The sequence below is a fragment of the Mytilus galloprovincialis genome, chromosome 4, assembly GCF_965363235.1.
Source record: "Mytilus galloprovincialis chromosome 4, xbMytGall1.hap1.1, whole genome shotgun sequence".
NCBI classification, from domain to species: Eukaryota; Metazoa; Mollusca; class Bivalvia; order Mytilida; family Mytilidae; genus Mytilus; species Mytilus galloprovincialis.
This window is the reverse complement of record NC_134841.1, coordinates 41,070,028-41,087,657: the sequence shown is the minus strand read 5'-3', so window position 1 is coordinate 41,087,657 and position 17,630 is coordinate 41,070,028. Positions and strand designations below refer to the sequence as shown.

The following is a 17,630-nucleotide window of genomic DNA, read 5'->3' as shown; positions in this document are numbered from 1 at the left end:
TTTACTTTTGTATTACGTTTCTGTACAAGGGATCAGTATGTTGCAAACCTATACATAATTGGTAAAAACAAAACAGTGTCTTTGGAAGAGGCAGTGCTAAGTGTTAGATTCATGAAAATATTGTGCTATAATTATCAGCTAGATAATCATTAGAGATGAAGTTATATCACCAGTTGTAAGGAAGAGGTTGGTCAATTAATAACAATAATTGCACAAAATTACAATTTGTACACGGCATATATATCAATAAAATCAATTTCATTTTCTTTGAATCAACTTGTTTTTTACCTCGGCTACAGATTCAGTATATCTAATTGAGACTATTTAAGTTTTACAACTAATTCTTATGTGTTTGGCGTCGTGTAGAACATCACCTGCATGGATCTGACATAAATGCTAGCTTTTATTCCTCTTCCCTAAATGTTTGAAACACAAAAGATCGATTTTTTGTTCAAATTCGTAACCAATTCCCTTAAAACTTCGTGTTAAGGAAAGGGTGGGACAAATGACTGTACATTGAACACATCCTAGAAAATTGTATATCTTTCTTAATTCTTATATTCATACTTAGATAACTGAACCCCGAGTGACCTTTCTGAGTACAGCGTCTATCTATACTGCTATTGCAAAACTGTCAAGTTTTCTTCTCAACTGGAATTGATATTCTAATTTTTTATTTCATTAAATCTGTCACGAACTTTCAGTTTACCTCCAAGGAGAAGTCATTGTCTTTCTTGGTAAAGCCTGAATCTGTCACGCCAGAATTTAACCTTCCTCACGAGCTGCTTAAACACCGATGACGGGTTATTAACCTTTAATATGAAAATCTAGATTTTCTGATTTTGAGAAGAGAAAGCTAAAGTCTAATAAAAGAACGACTATTTTCCTCGTCGGATATTTCAGGCATGTGGCTGTTTCTCTAGTTATGATCATATAGGCTCATATTAAGTTCACATTAAAAAAAATGTATAACCCCAATATCCGTGTGTGAGACATTTGGTGTCAAGCCATGATTGTGTAAAACAAACACTAAAAGGTTGGAAAAGCCACAAAATACTTTTCTGTGCCTAAAACTGCAAAATTGAACTGTATATATAGTATAGCCAGCACTAATAATCTACAATCGGATTAATATCATTTCTGGTTGAAAGAAAATTTCCACGTAAATTATGTCTGAAACGACCTTGAGGAAATAATCGACCTTGCGAAACATATGATATTTCTATCATCCGTAAATCTATTTTTGATTTTTTTGCCAGAAATAACCTTTACGCACTTAATTCTATAATTGCAGTGTAGTGCAGTTTTTCAAAACATAAAATAAACATTGAATTTAAATAACCTAGTTTTATAACCGACATACTGCAGACGCAATATGACTCTGACAAAAACCTCACCACAACCCAAGGACTTGTACAAGGGCTTGAATGTCATAATTTGACACAGTATCATAATCTATATGTTTACAGTTAGACGTGGTAAATGTAAGTTGTTTTATTCATATCTGGTTAAATTTCTTGTATATCTATCAAATAATTTCTGTTGAACATGCATGTATGATTCAACAACAACGATCGTTATTGTGATTAAAAAGACTTGAAATAATCGCCACGAAATTAATCAATAAGATTTTGAAAATTGAAAACTAAACTCGAAGACTTGTATAAATGTCCCTTTGCTATCTTTCGCATCTCGTAAAACAGACTAAACAGTAAGAGAACCATTGTGTGTCTACAATGTTTAAATTATTACATAACTACAAAGCTTTCTTCTTTTCTTAAGGATTCAAAATAAGAGTATGGAGTTTCGAACCAAAAATATATATGTATATATGAATATGTCTCATGTGTTGTTTTTTTTTTCTTGCGTGTTGGGTTTTTATCTTAAGGCCATATGCGTAAAACATTCCTGTACGCGATAATGTCAATTCTTCAACAATTGGCAAACAGCCAAACTTTAATGGTCTCAGGGTTTTTTCCGAAGTTTTTAGTAGTACTTAGACCCCGTCCACACTAGGACATTTTTATCGATTTAAACTAGACCGGTTCACTTTAGATCGGTTTAAGGGCTAATGTGAACGCATTGAATCGATCTTCAATCGGTCTAAACTAAAACACCAAAAGAGGTAGTTTAGTTTGAATCGATCTAAAGTAAACCTATCATACGTTAGATATGAACGCAGAGATCGGTTTAAACTAGTACGATTGAATCGAAAATAACGTATGCGCATGTATAGCGGCAAAACTATCTCAGAGGTTCGTTGTTTAACCCATATTTCTCTGCTAAAAGACCTTTTAAACAAACTGTAAACATGTTGTCTTCGCCATAGCATAGATTTGCGAAATCTGTGTCTTCTTTTCTTATGTTGATTTTTTTTTCTTTGCAGGAACCGCAGTATTTCCGGTGTCGTGTTGTAACTTCGTTGCTAGTTATTTTTTTTCAAAATTAAAGAAAACTGCAATAACACTAGTATCAAAATTTTAAATTGTGATTCAAAAGAAACAATAACTTTATCCAAATTTTTTTTCCAAGTGTGTGTATCAGTGCATCAGTACATGAATTTGATAAATCAGTTCTATTTATACACAGTGTTTACAGTTTTACGGGCAAAAAGGTTAGATCGATTGCGTTTTTAATTGTAGTGTGAACGCAGTGGTTCATATTAGACCGATAGAGATCGATATGATTAAAGATAATGTGAACGCTAACTGGTTTTATTTAGATCGATTCAAATTAGATCGATAAAAAAAAATGCTAGTCTGAACAGGGTCTTAGTTAGTGCATCATATTTGAACTTATGTGCTTTATTGTTAAATCACTATAGTGTCTCCTTAATAGTTTCAAAACTTCAATTGCCAGGAATTGCAGTATTTCGTCTATACCCTCCATTTATCCGTATCGATAAAGCTTAAAAGAAAGATGTGATCTTGTCAGCATAAACTATTGAGCTATAATTGATCCATGTAATACATTATAAAGCCATGTAATGGACAAATAGTTAAGTCTAACAGTGACTAACGGATTATGATGTCTATACTTGAAGAATCAATCATTTATAACAATAGTATATGGCAAGTTAAAGATCTACAATACTTTAAAAAGCTATCAAAATGAGAAAGCTATATCATTACAGGTACGCCGATGCAGTAGAGATTTCAGATAGGGCATTGCCATTACAGAGCAAACTAATGATGGAATTGGGCTTAATCGGTTACATAAACCTGCTCTTTTGAATGAGTAAGATTGTGTAAATAACCTTATCTGAATTTTGTCCTACCAAAAGATCATCAGTTATTTTGCCTACTCCTGTATCGCACTTTTAAAGTGTAAGTGCACTGCACATGTAAACAAGTTTTGCTCTTTTTCAAAGAAAAACCCAGGAATAACGAAAGGGACACTCAAAATGATATCTTGAAAACGGTATAAAAATACCATGACCAAAAGAAAACAGACGAAAAGACAGAACACTAAACTAAACAAAACAAAGAGAAGGTGCAGATAATTGGGACTGTCATTGAAAACTAGATTGTGTTTTCGTAAGACTTTATACAGAATCTCGTGTGACCTTTTAAAAAGTCGTTGCTCGATTTTTTTTACGATTGCTTCGATCGATCAACGTTATTACACCGGAACACGAAAACGGATGTCATTTCATCGAGTCTTACTTACGTTTATAAATTGGCTCATTATACAGATCATCGTATACTGTTCCTTACTTTGTCGCCCATTCTGTAAAGTTTCTATTATCTGAAATTGTATTAGAGCAGATGCTATGTTGAGCACGGTTTTCACCAGATATGTGTTAATCAGCAAAATAAACTCGTTCAGTCTCATCGTTAGGACGAGATGTAAATAGAACATCATGAATACCGGTTTACCACCTGATCTTGTTTTGAAATTAACATTTTTACGTCATTACGACGTCTATTTAGGAGATAACTGTATTGTATTTTAAGCTCCGACGGCATCAATTTGGGATTTGATGGTCGCAAATTAAGTTTACTGGCGACACGTTAGCGGAGACAGTAAATGGGTATTTGCGACCATCAAATCCACAATTGATGCCGTCGGAGCTAAAATACAATATTGTTATCTCCATTCTAATGAAACTGACAGAAAACAACGTTAAAACTTAAAAAATCTGTCATATGCTGTCTGCGCTTGCGCGTACGTCCCATGGTCAATTGATGCCATGTAAATAAGTGACGTTATCCAATCAAAATGAACGTTACACACGTTGTTGCATTATAATTCTCATTTGAAAAGATTTAAATTTGAAAGATGAGCACGTTTTAATGTGAAATATTGAATTAAAAAAAAAACATCTGTTAAAAATATTTTGACAGCCAGTGCCCTACTTATTAAATGAGTGCTTATATTATGGAAATAGAAATTTACCAATGTTAGAAAAATGAACAATATGTCATATTATTGTATAGCAATATAACATTTCCCACAGAACGTAACCAAAAGTTAGCGTGCAATAAATTCTAATATTGCACTAGTGCAATAAATATTCAAAATTCATGACATCATCAACGTTAAAATCTTAGTTTAAACCAATTTTTACTTTCAAATGTTATATTGCTATACAATAAAAGGGTTATTTCATGAATATTGGGGAATATTGTCCCTCGTAGAACATATATTGCACTCGCAAGCTCGTGCAATATAAAATTCTACTCGGGACAATATTCCCCAATATTCATGCAATAACCCTATATTATTATATTCAAATCTCTCTCTGACGTTTAGAATATTGAACACAATGTTTAATCTGAAATATTGAATTATAAAAAAAAATTGTCATGTTAGGTTTTATGTCGATTAGAAAATCGTATAGTACTAGCAATGCATGGTAAATCACGACCACTATATTGTTTTTCGTTCGGTTATAGTTTCATAAATGTTTACCATGCAACTCTTTATTATTTATACCAAAACTGCAACAAAAAAACATAAAAACTAAAACAAAAACTTGTAATTACAAGCATAAGAAATAATGATTTAAAAATTATATGCAATTAAAGGAGATGTGGTATGATTGCCAATGAAACAAATAATGTATATTTATATAGAGAGCTGTTATGCCTAATTGTCAGATTTCATTATATGTAAAAGTTATATATATCTAGTATCACGGTGATATTATTTGATGGAAAGGTAAAACGTTTCTGCAGCACAAATACACGCATATCGTTCTATTATTGAAATAATAAATCTTGACATCGAAAAAAAGAATCTTTATGCAATAATGTACCTGCTTATTAACTAACCTATTTCTTTTGTTCTCTGTTGAATAGTTTGAATAATTGACAACTATACCACATCACCTTATTTTTACACTTTATGATCTTAATAACAAAATAAAAAAGATATAAAACCACAAATGCAAAAAAAAAAATAATTCAAATATCAAATCTTTTATAATCGTCATTCAATACAGACTAAAAATGTAATATTCCAAATACAAAAAAAGAAATAGAAAATAACACATGGTTCATCAGTAAGTTTAGTCCTTGATATTATTAATGACGTCAGAAATATGAAGACAGATCAAATGTAATACACATCGTGCGCCTTTTAGATCGTAGTAAATCTTCAATAGTAAATTATTTATACTACCACCTGATCATGTTTTGAAATTAACATTTTTAAAATGTCGGTTGACGTCATTACAACGTCTATTTCTCATTTTGAAAAGATATAAATTTTAAAGATGAGCACGATTTAATGTGAAATATTGAATTATAAAAAAAATGTCTGTTTAAAATATTTGACAGCAAGTGTCCTTATGAAATGAGTGCTTATATGGAAATTGAAATTTACCAATGTTGAAAAAAAATGAAAAATATGTCATATTATATTCAAATCGCTGACGATTGGAATATTGAACTCGATGTTAATATGTAATATTGAGTCAGGTATTAATATTTGACAGCCAGTGTCCTTCTTATTTTAGATTGCTAATATGGAAATTGAAATTTACCAATATTGAGAGAAAAAATTAACAAGTTCCATTTACTAATTTTTGTAATTTTCTATTGGACTTTATTCCAATATAGAGCTCTGGTCTTTGAGTATATATACTTTGAATGGACAAACAGCGGTGCACAACCAAATGCTTTCGTGGCTGTTAAAACCATAAAACAAATTGATAAATAGAATACGTATGAATACTACTGTGAATGGGTTAAAAAGATATGAGCAGCGACTTTCAACTTATCGTTGCTAAAATACACGTAAACCATGGCTTTTTTCATGACTTTTGAAAAGATGGCGCAAAATCCCCTCGATATAACACATTTATGAAAAAATAGAAATTAATCCATCTATCATACACAATCATTTATGCATTTTTCATACACAAGGATTTGTAATCATAATGGTACTAATTCATTATTCTAATTCCATCATTTTTTTTTATCTACGTACTATTTTTCAGACTGAACTTATGGCGCCAAATCAAATATATCTTAACTTATTATAAAAATGTACATGATGTAAGAAAACATACGTTTGTTATCATTATTTCATAAAATTTTCATTACAATTTGCCTGATCTCCGCAAAAAGATTTAACTTACTTTGCATCTGACATAATTTAAAAAACAAAAAAAGGATTTGTGGTATGATGGCCATGAAACAGCTTATCCACCAGATCAAATGATGCGAATGTACACAAAACCCAAAACATGATTTATGTTAAAACTATAAAATGAGATTTTCATCCTACATAAAAATGTAGCTGCTAGCATTGCGACAAAGAGATTACCGGCGAACGTTTAACATATAGTATACCCTCCGCAACGAGCCCCCGTGACATCATTGCGTGGGATAAAATTGTCATAATTTGAAATGTTAGCATTGCAACTTTTTAACAGGCCTTATATGTGTGCCTAATAGTGGTACAAAAGTAGTTGAAATTATTTACTAAGGCCACACCAATTCAATTTCTTGTTCTACGGATTTTTGGACTCCAAAATTTGGGGCGAGCGAGCAATTTAAAAATTTTAATAAAAAAATATTTAATTTGCAAATTTTTGAGGCGAAGCTTGAAAAGTAAAGGCGAGCGATTATAATTTTTTTTTTTGTAAACATAAAATAGTAGGTTTTGACAATATTAAAACTTGATTTATCACTTGTACTTTGACATTTCTTTTATTTCTGTAGTATTTTTTCCTTGTTCACCAAGAAATAATTAAAGCTGGTCTATGTATGTAATAATAAATAATAAATAAGCTTTATTTAGAGTTGGCAAGGTATACAAACATAGACAAAATGTGTGACTGAAATGAGACAATTCTCCATCCAAGTCATAATCAGTTTGGGGGCAACCCCTTAATGTTATAAATATCCCTTTTACATGTTTTATGAGGGATCAATATAAGTTATAATATATTTGTTTGTACAAAAGGGCTCATATTTTCTCTAAGAACTATATATCTATCTGGTATTAAATGGTCAAAACATGTCCAGGAATTTTGTAATATTCCTGGACTTTAACCATGTTAAATTAACACATTTACTTTATTACAGTTTAATATTATTCAAAATAAGTGGACCCCTTTTTTAGAAAAAGTTGTTTAAAATATGATGTAACTCTCCTCTTGTTGAGTACAAAATTCTAAGTTTTCAAAGGTTTTGTATAGAAGAACTTGGTATTTCTATTTTCTTTTCTTCATCAGTAAAACAGTAAAATGACCCCTTGTCTGAGGGAGGGTTGTTCTCAACCTGATAATAACAAACACAGGTCAAAGTACGGTCTTTTAAACAGAGCTTTGATACAGACCAAACAGCAAGCTATAAAGCACCCCAAAATTATTAGGGTACACAATTCGAACAGGAAAACCAACGATCTAATTTATCCAAACGGGAAAATACCAATGAACAACATCAACAAACATGAAACGATAACTGCTGAACGATAGGCCCCTAAATCAATCAGGACAGGTGCATAAACATGCTGCGGCTATGGATAGTTTTGTTTCGCCAGCATACAATATATTGCAGTTGAAGGCAAATCCTTCAGAAGTTCTTTGTACTTTATTTTAACAACGAACATTTTTTGATAGGGAATATAAGTAAGGGGAAAAGAAACCAATTTTTTGTACTTTACAGGTATTTCCGCTGTTAATTTACAAATTTATATCGGTGCTGAAACAAATATTCTCACAGATATTTACACAGTGAGGTGGGGTGCTTTTATGTTTAAAATCTTTATATACAGGTTAGACTGTGATTTTAAAAACAAATGTTGATATCTTTTTCTAATATTTACAAAAAAAAAGTGCGGGAAATGGACATGATTACATTTCCGGATGCGGGAAGCGGGAATATAAAAAAAATAAAAAAAATCTGTTTTGAAAAAAATAGGTGCGGGCGGGTCCGTCGAACAAGGAATCAAATTGGTGTGGCCTAATGGCACTAAATTGAGAGCAAGCGATAAGCTATTATGTTACTTAAAAGTGTTCGTAAATTACTTGTTAATGGAACAAAATGTATGAAAATAATCGCAAACTTAAATCTGGTGTAAAATAAGACTTAACAGATTTTCTAAGCTAATGCTTACAGATAGTCGAAAATGGAAGTAAAGAGGACAAACTTCGCAAAAAAGAAACTTCAGGTGTATTGAGGAAAATAAATATTTTGCCAAATACGACGACGTAGAAGTAATTGAGACATATCCAGTAGACGATGTGAAAACCATGTTGTTGGGTTTACAATTTTAAAGAACTTTAATTATTATACTTTTCAATCATCATAAAAAAGGCCTCAAACATTTAAATGAAGAAAAAATAGAAGCAATATGGAAATAGTTAATAACTTTGTAACAATTTTCTTTAATAAAGTTATGAATTGAAGTTACTTGAGATTGAAATGTTGCATGTTTTGGAATTTAAACTTCTGCAATAAATGTTTTCCAGAATATATCACGTAAAGCGTTCATAAAGCAACATAGAAATTATTTTTGCATTCGTGACATGTCATTTCTGTCTTTTGTAATTTGTGATATTACTATAATTATAATACAAGAAATCAAATCGGTAACAATATAGGCGTTCCGCACAAACATTTAGCTTGATTGGCTTAGACGTAAATTATAACAATTATATCTATGTTTAGAAAATCCGGTACGAAATGTGATAGCTTTCATTTCAAACGAATTCAAATAATTGTTATAGAAGTGGAAAGTTTGGTGCTAAAATAGCATTTGAAAAATTAAAAGATCCCAGGCCACCTCAAACTTCAGATAACAGACAACACCATGGTCAATAGAAAAAAAATGTAGAGACAAACACTGACCATTATAGGCAAAGAAACACGGACCAAACAATAAAATATGGTCATAAAATGTGTGCTCCGGAAGAGTTAGCAATACCTGCTCCAAAAGTGTCACCAATCGTGTTACTCAAGACATGCACAAAACTCAGCCGATAAGTCGCGTTTGAGTTTTGGGGGTTTGTTTTTTGTTGTTGTTGTTGTTTTTTTAAGGGGGGGTGCAGAGTATTCTTGATTGCTTCCTTAATGGTATATACCTCATGCCTCTTAATTTTTATCCAAAAAGTTTAGGATTAGTTTTAGATCCCGTTTCAATTAACATAGGAACCATTTTGTCTCATAAAATGGCCGAATGTTGATACGTTTTAGTTAAAATGTGACTGAAAACATTGCTGATCACAAATAAAAGTCATATGTGTCTTTCACTGAAGTTTTCCACTTGAATTTTTTTGCAAATGAAATTTCACTTATACATGAAAATCAGGCTGGCTTTAGAAAGGGGTATTCAACTGTAGACAATATTTTTGTGCTTCATGCACTCATAGAGCTGTATTTCTCATTTGGAAAAAAACTTTTTTGTACTTTTGTAGACTTTCGGAAAGCATTCGATACTGTATCAAGATCTGGTTTATGGGAAAAACTTCAATTGAGTAATATTAAAGGGAAGTGCTTTAAAGTTATTTTTAATATGTACCAAGGAATCAAATCATGTGTAAAATATAATGAATGTCAGTCAGATTTTTTTCCCTGTTTAGCAGGTGTAAGACAGGGGGAGAATTTATCGCCGTTTTTGTTTTCAATTTTTCTTAATGACTTAGAAGATTACTTTAAGAATCTAGATGGGATTCCACTAGAAACTGTTAAAGAGAAGTTTCAAAGTGAATTGCACATATTTTTTGAATTATTTGTTATATTATATGCCGATGATACTGTAATTTTATCTGAAACAGAAGAAGGTATGCAGAGATCATTAAATATTTTTCAATCATACTGTGAAAAATGGAAATTAGAAGTCAATTTAAATAAAACAAAGGTGATGATTTTTAGAAAGAGAAAAAGTAAGAAGAAATTTAAATTTTTATTACAAGACAAAGAACTTGAGATTGTCGAAAAATTTTCTTATTTAGGTGTTATCTTTAAATATAACGGTACTTTTTTAGATACCAAAAAGAAACTAATTGATCAAGCACATAAATCGATGCATTTTATACATAGAATTGTTAGAAACGAAAACATTCCTATAGATTTACAACTGAAATTATTTGATTCCATGATAGAACCCATTCTTTTATATGGTTCTGAAGTTTGGGGTTTTGAGAATTTGAAAATTATTGAACAGATGCATTTGAAATTTTGCAAAAGAATTTTAAAAGTTAGAAATACTACACCCAATTTTATGGTGTATGGAGAATTGGGAAGATTCCCTCTGCAAATTCGAGTTAAATGTAGAATGATTTCGTATTGGTGTAAAGTTGTAAACAATAGCAGTAAACTCAGTAGTTCTTTGTACAGGCTGATGTTATCACTGAAGAATCATGGCCATTATGTTTTCAAATGGATTGACTCTGTCGAATCAATATTTAACAACACTGGTCTAGGATATATTTTCATGAACCAAATTGGCTTTTGTGATAAAACTTATCTCGATCGTATATTGAGTGATCAGTTTATTACCTCATGGTTTGGCGATATAGGAAATTCATCCCGGGGACAATTTTATGGGTCATTTAAAAAGGACTTTGGATTAGAAAAATATCTGATCAGACTATCTGAACAGAATAGAGGGTGGATAACTAAATTAAGGACATCGAACTTACGTATTCCAATTGAGACAGGCCGTTGGCAAAATATACCTAGACCAGAGAGAATATGTACTTTATGTCATAAATTTATTGGTGATGAATTTCATGTTTTATTTGTATGTCAACATGATTCTATTGTTAATTATAGAAACAAATACTTACCTAAATATTATACTATTAATCCTCAATATATTAAAATGGAAGGATTATTGTCCATATGTAATATGGAGGTCTACAAACGATTGTCATATTTTATTAAGAAAATTGCTTGTTTATTCTAAAATATTTACCATTATTATTGTATTTCTATGTGTTTAGATAGTACTGCATGCTCATTTCGTCATTCAATTGTTTATGTATTGTACTTTGACCTCATGTTACACATTTATGTGTCTGAGCGTTATCAATAAATCTAAAAAATCTATGAAAAGGATTTCTTCATTTGTATGTTACTCCTTTAAAATCCGTGTGTTCCTAGAAGTAATTTTGTTGTCTGAACTAAGAACCGCATCATTAATAGAATGAGATACTTAGTTCTGTTATCAAATCATTAGTTTTAAGTTAACAATGCCTCAGGGCAACAGTCTTCATAATAACTGATAATGGCCTTTGGTTTAAACAATGCCTCTGGGTAACAGTCAAACACGATGAAGACTATATTGGATTTACTGCCAATTTGTGAAATGTGTAAATTGGGGTTAATATGGGGAAGATTAGCTGTTATTACATATAAACAATGGTCATCGTTACTTTAATGTATTGATCATGGCTACATATAATTATATTGACAGTTAATTATTCTCAACAACTAACATATAAAGTGTAATAAGAATCGAACTCATGCAGTTGATCTCAATGTAGAGAAGAAGGCCGAAAATTCAATAAACTAAAAGATGAATTATTAGAAGGGGTCAATTTGATTTCTACGCAGTTTCTATCACATTGTAAAGGTATCAGTTAGGCATCAAACGCCAGAACAATTATACACGAGTTGAACCTTCACATAAACGTTTGTGAAATAATTCTGTAAAAGACATGCGTCCTATTTTAGTACAATACCAATTTCACAACCATCAATAATTCCATTCATAAAAATAAAAATGGTAATTATAAAACACTGAATCTTGTCAATTCAATCTAAAACTATCAAATGTGCTAATCAAAAACAGCAACAAAGCCAAACTTGCAATGATATTGAAAGTTCGGAGGATAAACGACTTTCTAATGAATACAATTAATGTAGCAAATTGTTACGTAACTGAAATTGCGAGGTGAATTTACGAGGTGGTAATTTTTTTATTGCTGATTAAACAGGCCATTGATATTATTTCCAGTTAATATAATTTATGATTCAGCATAGATTCGGTTATTAGTGTAAGCATACATGCATAATTGGCCGTTTCACTTCATGTCAAATGAAGGCTATTAGATATGATCAATACTGCAAGCGCAATGTGACTGCGCACGCAACCCGAACGGAAACATATTTCGTGATTGAAATAATTGTTATGAACTTGGAAGAACTGTTTCATTATACGGTGTTATTTAAGATCACTTGTTTGCTCCCAGTGTTCACACGCTATTTCAAGCATCGTGGGATTTCCATTGATATATAAATCATCTTTTTCGTATGTTTTTTTAGGGTTGTTGACACATTCAAGGATTTTTCTTACAAATCATGAGGCAAAAAACGGAAACAGCTTTTTATCTTTATATTATTATATTATTCTTCAATCATTGTGCAGGAGTTGTTAAACCTAAGTTAATTTCATTGTTCCATATATTGTATATTAAATCAAAGTACTGAAGTACTGAACATCGGATGACCACAAGTTCAAGTGAATGATCACAAGGACTTGTCTAAGAAAAAAAAATATCTCTATACCTGAAAGTTCGGTTAAGGTACATAGTATATATTTTTTATAAGACAAGTTCCTGTGTGGATGAGGGAAAAATAACAGACCGTAAAAACATTATATTGAAGTGATAATCATATAATCATTTGTTATCAGTATACTCTATGTTTGTTGTTATTATAATATATTTATATTTGTATTACAATTATATATAATTTTCATCCATTTGTATATTATTCTATTCTACTTTTCTAATGAAAGTGCAGTACAAGTGCATGGTGGACACTCTGCTGTTATATTTCGGTTTTCTGATAGATTGGATTTGAGTAGGCATTCATATGTTCCCGCGTTTGTTGCAAAACTTTCTTAAGATATTCTTCCGCATGCGTTAACACCAATTTTCGGTATTCTTGATTTGTTATTGGTATATAATATATGTATCACTTCAAAAAAATTCATATCATATAGGTATGTTCTTAAAAATTATTTTCATGACTATTTATTGATGAAATATATAACAAGCGATAAGGAACGTTATTTTGCACTAAATTATATCCGCGTAAATATACGAAATACGTTCGGTTGTCAGTCAAAAACGGAATCACGTGGGTTGAAATGTCTGCGACAAAAATAAAAATAAGTAGAATTGGTATGATTGCCAGAATGAGGCAAATCTCCACAAGAGACCAAATGTTTGTTTTTTTTTTTTTATTTTGCACAGACTGAAATGTTTACTTGTAAGGCCAAATAAAAATATGTATGTGGTTCCAGTTACCCTACCTACCCTACTTTTTAGTCGTTAAAATAGCCTACCCTAAAGATTTTTTTGTCATTTTCCATGAAGCACTGTTAAAGTCAGAATGTTGCTCACATAGACTCAATGTAAAAAATAACATAAAATTTAAAAAAATCCCTACCTACCTACCCTATTTTTTTTAGATGTAACTGGAACCACACATACTATTTTATTTGGCCTAACCGATTGATTTCTGCGAAATTTTTACATTTGTTTTCTTACAGGATTTCATCCTATTTACTCATAATGTTGATCAACATTATTTGTTATGCCTTCACAGAGAATTTCATTGACAATGTCATGCTTATAACTTTCATTCATAAGGCAAGGTAAAATATAGTAAAGTGTTTGCGACCAATGCAATTATAGAATTTCATGTTTCTTCTTTGGGAAGAATGTATGCAACACGTGTTCTTGAAAAGGGATAATCCTATTGTGTATTTACAGTTCACTAATATAGACTAGTATACATATTTGTCTACCTAATTATGCTTTGATGTGAATTGTTAAGGTTTGCAATAACGGAATAAAATATTGACATTTCATAAGGAAAATAAGTCTACATAGTTAACTATACAAACAAAAAACAATAAATCAGTCTTTTACTATCTCAGATCGAGGCTTAATTTCTGCGAAAATGTATCCGTTTGAGAATATGATGGATAGAAGTAAATTATTGGATAACTACAAGTGCAAAACACATTCAGTATGCAAAACGATATGGTACCATGAAAGTTGAAAGTAAACTAAGACGTGTGAAAAAAAATTAACAATTCCAGACTTCTAACAAAAATAATATATAATTCTGAATTAATCAATGAACATATATAGAGGGAGTACTAAACCGTAATTAATTCCTACACGTTGTTTTCATGTTAAATACAGATGAAAATTGTCTGCATAGTCAAATAAAATTCTCCTTGGAGATTACAAATGCTTTAAGTTTGAGATAGTCGGACATGGATTTCTGCTTTAGTTCTTCTAGCATGGAACTTTTATACGAGTGTTTCAGTGAATAAAAGAGTCCAGAATTTTCATTTTAAATAATTATTCCAGCTGAATAATGCATCTTCATTACATTTTCAGGAAAGAGTCATGCGAATCGTTAATCCAGTAATTCACTCAACAATTACAATCGAACCGAAAGGAACTCAATTTCCATCACAATAACATCAAAGAGATCAGAATATTGAAGTCACCTTTTCCCCCTATAGTTAAAGATTCCGAAAGACCATATTCAAATGCAGGTAGTTGCTATGGAAACGGAGGATACCCCGATGCTTTCGTTTATTTCCAATAAAACCGGCTGGAATCCGTCCTTTCCACGAGATCAATCACAGCACTTGGATATTACGACATTTCTACCAATCGCTGTTGACAGTCAGCAGCATCACCTAGTAGATTCGGTCCTACTCGAAAGATACATGAACGGGTTTATGGCCATCATTATTATCGTCCTCGGCCTTGTAGGCAACAGTTTGACAGTGATAGTATTGACTAGAAGGACAATGCATTCATCCACAAATTGTTACCTTACAGCACTGGCTGTCTGGGATGGAATGGTGCTTCTGGGAACGTTCTGTCTAATGGTGCTACCACAGCTGTCAATAGGATTTAAAGGATATGTGTTTCCGTATATCGTTAAATATATTTACCCGTTCGCCTTAATTGCTCAAACAGCAACTTTATGGTTGACCGTATCTTTCACGGTTGAGCGGTACATAGCCGTGTGTCATCCACTTAAAGCAGCTCGGATGTGCACTATAGCCAGAGCACGGCTCGTTATAGCCTTTGTGTCTGTGACGTCATTCCTTTTCAACGTAAATCGGTGGTTTGACTATGAGATCATCAGTCGAGATAATAACACAACGAACACGACAGAACTGGATTATGCTTTTACAGATTTTGGAAAAAATAATGTGTACCGTCAAGTCTATTTTCTGTGGCTTTATCTTTTCATTATGTTCTTCATACCTCTTACATCATTAGCAGTTTTAAATACATTTCTTATATTTGCGGTGAGAAGGTCGCACCAGCAACGGAAAGATATGAACGTCAGGCAGTCACGTGAAAATAATGTGACAATCATGTTGGTATCTGTTGTCATAGTGTTTATGATATGCCAATTACCTGCTTTGGTGTACAACGTAGCATTTTCTGTAAATAGTTATGTCATACATATGTACGGGTGGCAGATTCTGTCAACAATTCGTAATTTCATGGTTACATTCAATAGTGCTATCAACTTTATACTGTATTGTGCTTTTGGACAAAAATTCCGTAGAACTTTCATTCGGACGTTCTGCAGATGTCTTGTTCACGGTGAAAACTTTAATTCGTTAACTTATCCACACTCAACAGTTTTAGCTTCAACTACTACAGGAAATAAATATAGAGTATTAAAAGGTAAAAAGGGATTACATTATCAGATGGCGGACTTATCATGTACTCATAACACACTTCTTTCTAAATACACACCACATTCCAGAACCGATTTACTACCTTTACCAAAAGTAGGCCGTCAGAAATTTGAAAATGGCCGATGTCGAAACAGAAACTATGACTACAGGGGAAGCATTCAAGAAGAATCAGAACTATGTGACATGATCAAAACGCCAAACTCTAGTTGTCCACCGTCACCCATTTAAAATTATTATTTTTCTTTTTATTGTAAATTACAGCTCAAAATAAGATGACAGTGGGAGATGATGTTAAAGCTCAGAGGTACTCCAAATGGGAAACATGTCATTCTTTTTAATATTCAGTCCCATTTTCACGAATAATGTCAAACTGTTATTGTTATAAACGTACAATTTGATATTTTGTTTTTGTTTTTGTTCATTTGTGCATTTAATGGTGCAGAGATATTTCAACTTCAGCATGAAAATATGCCGATTACAAACTATTCTGCCTACCGATATCTTCAATCATAATCATAATATGAAACTTTTTTGGTAAGTAAGCACAGCAAACGAGACAAAAAGCTTCATATTGTGTCCAGCATAAACAAAAAAATGTGATTATCGATTTAAAAAATTGCATTCGTGTGGTTTTAATCAAGAAACAAGACGGTAAAGGATTTGATAGGTTGATGGTAAGTCCTGTTAATGTGGTATGGGTGTCTTCCTCCATCTTGGATTGTAAAAAACAGAGAATTAAAGGTCCAGATTTTCCATCAAGTAAGCAAAATTTGATGCAGGAATGCAGATGTTTAATGTAAATTTTCATTTATAAGTACCAATTTATAAGAATATAACTTCTAAATATTGATATTTTTGCAAATGTTAATTATTTTTGGTTGTTTTTATTTATTTTTTTTAAATTGGCATTTTAAGGGGAGGTAACTCTAAAAAAAAGTGCATTTTCTGAAGGATTCTGTATGGAATTTTCCTATTTTGTATTTTAGCCGGAAAAAACGTACGGTGACCCTATCTTTTCTTTTGATATTCTCAAAGCAGTGTCTGAAAGCTATCTTTTCCTGAAGTATTTAACAATTCTATCATTTTGTTTAGTTTCTAATCACAAAATGGTGTTTTTTCCTGTATAATCCAAACAAAATGTGTCACTTTGTCCCGTCCTGTAGCTTGAGAAAATGCCCGGTGACCTATCACCTTTATTATATTTTTCAACATGTATCAATAGATACAACGTTTTGGCAAAGTATGAACAAATTCTATCATTTATATTTTAGACTCCCATACCACCTTAAGGTGGCTCGTGGGTACAAAAATTTCAGCAAAAAATTAAACCTTTATTTTTTCATTACAAATTTTATTTATTACACTATTAGTTATTACTTTATGATATGGTACACAAGTCAACCCAAAAAAATTGATTCGGTTTGGCCCCAGATGACTTTTAAAATGTTTATATTATTGAAAAAGCTCCAAATTAT

The 17,630-nt window shown here is 31.6% G+C and overlaps 2 protein-coding genes across 6 annotated transcripts in view; one reads left to right on the top strand and one right to left on the bottom strand.

Moving 5' to 3' along the window:
* The window catches only part of LOC143072161 (FMRFamide receptor-like), a 52,478-nt gene extending 35,923 nt beyond the window's left edge, over positions 1-16,555 (top strand). For 2 of the 5 annotated variants that reach the window (XM_076246980.1, XM_076246978.1), the window contains one exon: positions 14,822-16,555. In XM_076246980.1, the coding sequence (XP_076103095.1) occupies positions 14,977-16,383 (1,407 nt within the window). In that variant the 5' untranslated portion in view covers positions 14,822-14,976 and the 3' untranslated portion in view covers positions 16,384-16,555. Of the gene's footprint in view, positions 1-10; positions 187-1,369; positions 1,485-3,128; positions 3,238-14,821 lie in introns of those variants that run through there. The other 3 variants (XM_076246977.1, XM_076246981.1, XM_076246979.1) reach the window with 3 other exon arrangements.
* Positions 1-17,630, bottom strand: part of LOC143072160 (focadhesin-like) — a 292,655-nt gene that overhangs the window by 233,307 nt on the left and 41,718 nt on the right. The window lies entirely within an intron of this gene.